General features: G+C 45.1%; 1 protein-coding gene across 1 annotated transcript in view; it reads left to right on the top strand.

The window, feature by feature from the left end:
• Window positions 1–522: 522 nt before the first annotated feature.
• UNC13D (unc-13 homolog D (C. elegans)) overlaps window positions 523–6,630 on the top strand; it is a 74,427-nt gene continuing 68,319 nt past the window's right edge. Inside the window, exons 1-3 of the mRNA XM_015414467.1 lie at window positions 523–555; window positions 3,153–3,260; window positions 5,052–5,111. Coding sequence (XP_015269953.1) covers window positions 523–555; window positions 3,153–3,260; window positions 5,052–5,111 — 201 coding nt within the window. The remainder of the gene's footprint in view (window positions 556–3,152; window positions 3,261–5,051; window positions 5,112–6,630) is intronic.

A 6,630-nucleotide genomic window follows, 5' to 3' on the forward strand; every position in this document is an offset into this window, starting at 1 on the left:
ACACTTCCTCCAGCTCTCCAGGACAGCACATGGTTAAATGGCTGCCTCCTCCAGACCTCAGTTAAGCGTTCTGTCTGCTCTGATGGACTCAGCACAAAAGAGAGCCTCCTCCTTGCACCCCTGAATTTTATCACCCTCTTTCCCCCAACCTCTGACAAGGTCAGGCTGGGTCAAAGAGGCTTTTCCTGGAGATCTCCAGTTTCTTCCTTCTTGAAGTCTCTCTAGTATTTAATTCCTCCAAATCTCTCTTCCCTGCTTGGAGGGGGGAGCTTGACCATCCCATTGTTTAGACCTATTAGCATTTGTATGAAGAAGGGCTGAGGTAAGTCTGGAAAGCAACTGAACTGACTTCCTCCTTTCCTGCCTGTTCTCTGGCTGGGGGGGGGGGGACTTTTAAAACTCAGAGTGAAGGTTTTGCTCATTTCAAACCTCCAAAGAAAAAAAATGCATTTCTTCACAGGGATGAATACAATTGATGTACAGCGAGTTGGCTGAAAATCTGCTTTTTCTAATTTCTTTTAGATGGACCTATCCCATAAATTTTCTAAGAAAGAGGTAAGACTCTAGTTGATTCCCCAGCAGTGAACATAATGTAAGATGAGTTCTGCCGGATCAGGCCAGAGGGGCATATAGTGTGGCATCCTGTTTCCAGCAGTGACCGTGGTGCCTGATGCTTCCTGGAATCCCACAAACAGAAGGCAACAACAACCCTCCCCTCCTGGTGACACCCCAGCACTGGTATCCACAGGCATGCCACCTCTGCAGTGGGAGGTTCCATTTAGCTAACATGGGTTAATGGCCATTGCTAGGCCTATTCTTCATGGGTTCATCTAGTTTCCCTTCAAAATTAGTGGCTACTGCTACATCTTGGGGAAGCATGTTGCATAGGCAAATAATGCTTTGTATAAAAATAGTAATACCCTCCCCCCATCTTAGACATTAGTTTTGTTGGGCAGCTCCCAAGTACTACATGATGTGCTGTTAAATAAGGGCCCCGGTCACACAGGCTGGATATCATGTGGGGGGGGAGACGTGGCTAATTGCCCCGGCACAGTTTGATGTGCGATTATGCGATCAGACACACCGGCGGCACACCACGGGTCCTTCCCTCGGCGCCGGCAGGTAAACAAGGGACCAGAGGGGAATGCCGTGCGCCGGCGCGATCACACCACAGGCGTCTGGAGGCAGCTCATGGCAAACATTTACTAGTACCTTGGAGGTACTAGTTTTTTAACTCGCGTTGTTGGCGGTAAGCCACGGGTGCGCTCCACTTCCCAGATAATCCGCCCACCATCCATGCCTCTCCCGCGGCAACTTTGCCGTGTGACCGGGGCCAAGGATTGTTTCATCACCTGTGGAGTTTCTATAGATCTCCACAGTTGATAAATGTTTAACGAGTCCAGCTTTTATTATTGAGAAATAGCCCAAGAGTGTTTCATTCTTCATCTCCTGTAAGTTGACAAACAAAATTGCTTTCAGCTGTCATAAAATCAACCATGGACTGACTCGGCACAGAACATCTTGGGGTCCTCATGACTGATGCTCCCTCTAAGCTGTGGAGTCTTGTGAGCAAAAATTCTACTCTGTGGGCTACTGGCATTAAAGTTGTGAGCGAACGATTTGGCTACTGCATAAATTAGTTTGCTCTGGAGCCATCCTTCCAGAGCGAAGACAAAAATGTGTGAGCCGGAGGCTAAAAAACTGTGAGCTAGCTCACACTAACTCAACTTAGCGGGAACACTGCTCATGACAGTTGTAAACGTAGAGCTATCTGGTGTGGACAGGCAGACTCTGTGATGCTTCCCACCATCCCTCCTGATCAGTTCACGGTTCTGTTTCTCTGACCAAGCCAAACCATATCATGCCCCTCCTTAGAAAGCACATCCTGAGGTTGCCTAGCAGCTACAGCTCTGCTTCCTCTTTCTCTAAAAAAAACTGCTGGGCTGGACTGTGACTTGCTGTAAATTGTATCAGTAGCAATATTGATGGGGGAGCTCCAAGGGGCTTCTTTCTAGGAGACAGGTTTCGTGTGCCCTCTGGTGGGTTGGCCCTGAATCTTGATGCTGGACAGATGGGGTGATCTGGTCACTCCCTTCTGATTATTTTCTGGAGTGAGTGCCATTTCCTGACCACATTGCACTTTTGTTCTGTGCGGGGGGGGCTCAACTACCGCGGGGGCCAGAGGGCGCAACCTCCCAGCGCTTCCTGCCTCTGCTCCTTACCAGCTGCCATGGCGGTGGCGGCAATTGCCCAGTTAGGGCAGCGGTGGGGGGCTTTAGGGGGCACAGTTTGGCGCCCCTGAGGGCTGGCGCGCCCTAGGCGAGCGCCTAGTTCGCCTAGTGGGCGAGCCGGCCCTACTTACAAGTTTATCTGGAGCAGTTTTCTTTACAGACTTCTTAAAGCATTACCTGTTCCTCTCTTTGCTGAGGCAGACTGTGAAATTGTGTAGTTTGCTTGATGGGGTTGGGAGCAATGTTCCCTCTAAGCTGTGGAGTCTTGTGAGCAAAAATTCTACTTTGTGAGCTACCGGCATTAAAGTTGTGAGCGAGCGACTTGGATGCTGCATAAATTAGTTTGCTCTGGAGCCATCCTTCCCGAGCTATGATAAAAATGTGTGGGCCGGAGGCTAAAAAACTCTGAGCTAGCTCACACTAATTCAGCTTAGAGGGAATACTGGTTGGGAGTCATGTGACATTGGTTTGAATTAGATGGTGTTTGGACTCCTTGGATGTGATCTAACCATAAGAATTGCAAGAGTGAGTCAAACTTTTGCTGATTTTCTAGGAAGTACTCTTGTGAATGAGAACCAACCAACAGCTGAACAAAGTTTGAGTCCAGTGGCACCTTTAAGACCAACAAAATTTTATTCAAAATGTAAGCTCCCATGTGCAAAGCACACTTCTTCAGACAAAAGAAGAATAAGTGTACTTTGCACATGAAAGCATACACTTTGAATAAAACTTTGTTGGTCTTTATTGGCCACTGGACTCAAACTCTGTTCTGTTGCTTCAGACCAACACGGCTACCCACCTGAATTTTCTTCATGGAAGGCAACCAAACAGCTGTTCAGGAAATCCCCAGTATAGCAGGCAGGGGTGCTAATTCATTAGATATTGACTTGTTTATGATTTGATCCCACTATTCTGTTGCAGCTCACATTGCTATATGAAGAAGTTCTATATACTATTCTCCATCGCTTGGGCAAACCAGAACCTAACCATGTTGCTGATTCAGAAGAGCTGCATGCGTATGTGCAAAAGGTCAGACCAAAGGTCCAAATCCGTCTGTCTTATTAGCCAACCCGAAGTCTGAAATTGCTTCTTTACTTTGGGTTATATGTTTTCCCTTATCTATTTCCTTCATAGCACCTATGAGGAAATGGCTGTCTCTGTTTCCCTAATCTCCTCCCAAATAACTTCTTTTGATTAAACAACTGCTCTCGTTAGCAATGTTCCCTCTAAGGTGTGGAGTCTTGTGAGCAAAAATTCTGCTTTGTGAGCTACTGGCATTAAAGATGTGAGCAAGCGATTTGTGTACTCCATAAATTAGTTTGTTCAGGAGCCATCGTTCCTGAGCTAAGACAAAAATGTGTGAGCTGGAGGCTAAGAAACTGTGAGCTAGCTCACACTAACTCAGTTTAGAAGGAACACTACTAGGGTTGCCAAATAGTTTTTACCTGGCAGCGGGGGGCTCCTGTTCGGTGTCTGGAGCGTGGGCTGTGGCCCCGCCCCCAGCGTGCCCGGCGTCATCACGTCACATCTGGGTGACGTGGATGCCGGGGTGGGGTTTCCCCTGGGGCCCGATTCCGCGGGGGTGGAAATCGGGCCTCAAAAGCGGGGAGAAATCCGCCCCCCGGGGGGATTTGGCAGCCCTAAACACTACTTAGTATGATTTGAAATAATGCCCCCAGGACCTTTAGTCCCAGAGGAACTGTAAGAGAATAAAAGTGAGAGATGAAGTCAGCAGTCTGGGATGAAGCAGAGTCATTGTAGGTTGGGTGGTTTCATTCTTGGTAGGACCTGGGATTTGGCAACAAGAATACTACAGCTGGTGCCATTTTACTGGCAGAGTGGCTGTTCAGAGGGCTACGGATGGAAAGTGCACTGAAACTGAGTTTAATTAAGGAGTTAGTGGCGCTGGCTATAGGGCATGTCTGCACCAATTCATTTTATACCACTTCGCCAAGGAAGTAACTGGGGGTAGGTTAGTTTGTATAGTCTGCTTCCAGATTTCTTTTGAGTAAGTCTCCCATAAAAACAGTGCTAACCTTACATCTGCCTGGCACCCCCCCTCCCCCCATGTCTGAATGCTAGCACTGCCAACTTGTTTTAAAATGTTTTCAGTGTTTAAATGTTTCTGAATGTTTTTAATATTGGATTTTTATGGTTTTAATTGATTTTATAATGTATTGAATTAATTGTTCTTAACCACCTTGAGCCCCACACAGTGGGGATGGGCGGTTAAGAAATCTAATTTAATAAATAATAAAATGCAATAATCCAGAGCAAGAGGTGTTAGTTATCAAAGACTGTTAAATAAACAAAACATTGCAAGGGTGTTAATGTTTTAAGCATGTGTGTATTTTAAGTAAAAAATAATATCTTGTGTTTGTCTGTGCCCTTTATAAAGTTTATATCTTTACTACCTGGAATTACATTTTATGACACACATGGCCTGGCCTGACAAAGTTGCATTTATGTCAGATCCGGCCCTTGTGACAAATGAGTTCAATAACCCTGATCTAAACAATCCCCCTGCAACAGCCCTGTTGTCCAAATAGGCAAGCCTGAGACCTTTAAAGGAAACTGGAACCAAAGAGGTAATGACAGATATTCCCTTTATGGTTTGCAAGAATCCGGCTGTAGAACCCAAACATACGTGAGTTTATGGTGTAAGGGGTTAAACTCAAAACATTTGTTGCTGACTCTTTCATAATGCTTCAGATAATGGGATTTTTTTTCTTTCAGAATTTCCCCCCCAGATAATGGGATTAGAAAATGGTATGATATTAAAACTGAATTCTGTTCTAATAAATTTTATTTAAATGACAGGTTTTTAATATGGATCCAGAAGAGCATAATATTATACTACAGAGGACCAAAGGGCTGGAGGTAAAATCTGCCTCGGGGACATGAAATGTGCATATGTAACTATGTGTGAATATGCACGGGTTGGGATATACACTTATGTGTCCATGCAGGACAATGTTAATAGTACATGTATGGAATCATGATCTGATCTGGGGTGCATCAAGTAAATGTGACTCTGTAACCTCAGTGCAAGTGAAATACCTGCTATGTGCAAGAAAAATGATTGTGGATGTAAAGGTGTGATGACTCCTAGGACTGTATACTGTTCTTTCCCAGACCGTATTTATCCTGCAGATACTTTATGGGATGTTTGGGGGGTACATGCATGCAAATGCAGAATGAAGGGCATACTGCAAAAGTGTAGACTTCTTTCTTCTCATTACTTAGGGAATAAACACACTAATGCTATGTACCACTGATCACAGTCATATACTCTGCATTAATGAACTGGAGCATTTCCTTCTTGCAGAAGAGGGTATTGAAAGGGTGATCACTGCACTTTATGAGGACAGGATGGTGAATAATCCATGGTTAGGAATTAATAATCCATGCGGCATGTTCTTGATTAGATACTCTGATAGCCCTGGTGTCCATTCTAATTGTCCTATTGCTTTGGCACAGATAATCAGAGCAACAAGATAAATGTCAGCAGCGACTCTAGCAAGACCAGCCTTCTAGCCATTGTAGCTCTACTGAGCAGGGTAAAATAGGGATAAGTGTCCCTTTCCTGGATAATCTCCTGCATTTAATTTGCAAAATGGGAGGGACTAGTGTTCATTATCTGTTCGAAATTTTCTTCTGACCCACAAGCTCTGAAGTTCTCAAAGCTGTTCTCAGTAGAATACACTATAGCTGAATATTCCCTCATTATTTTTATGTATATATTTATGTATATATTTATTTATTTTGTTTGATTTATATCCCCCCCCCCCCCAAGAGTGGGTTTAGGGCAGGTTACACAAGTCAATACAAGTCAACTCAGAAAATGTAGTGACTGTAATATAGAATAACTAGGAATAAGGCTCGTTGTGGAAATAAATACAATGAGCTCTAGAAAGAGGCTTTGGGAGAGTGCCAAGGCCTTGGGCACTCAGTGTCAATTTGCTGTGGTGGCCTCAGCAGGGTATAATGACACAGAGCCCACCATTTTCTCTAGAGGAACTGATCTCTGCTACCTGAAGAGCAGTTGTAATTTTGAGTGATATCTACCCCTCACCTGGACATTGGCAACAATGGTTCCCCCAGGAGAAAATGGCTGGTTTGGAGGGTGGAGTCTGTGGCATTGTACCTGTCTGAGGTCCCACCCCTCCTCAAACATCACCCTCTCTAGATTGGCAACAATGTTTCCCAGGAGGAAAAGTAGTCTTTCTCTGCAATGGGGAACAAAGCAGCTTACATCATTCTCCTCTCCCCCTTGTGACTTGCACAACAACCCTGTGAGGTAGGTTAGGCTGAAAGTCTGTGACTGGTCCAAAATCACCCACTCAGCTTCTACAGCAAGAACCTGGATCTAGCAGACCCTGCTCTGAAGCACTGACTG

The sequence above is a fragment of the Gekko japonicus genome, unplaced genomic scaffold (assembly GCF_001447785.1).
Source record: "Gekko japonicus isolate JY-2015 unplaced genomic scaffold, Gekko_japonicus_V1.1 scaffold277, whole genome shotgun sequence".
Lineage (NCBI taxonomy): Eukaryota > Metazoa > Chordata > Lepidosauria > Squamata > Gekkonidae > Gekko > Gekko japonicus.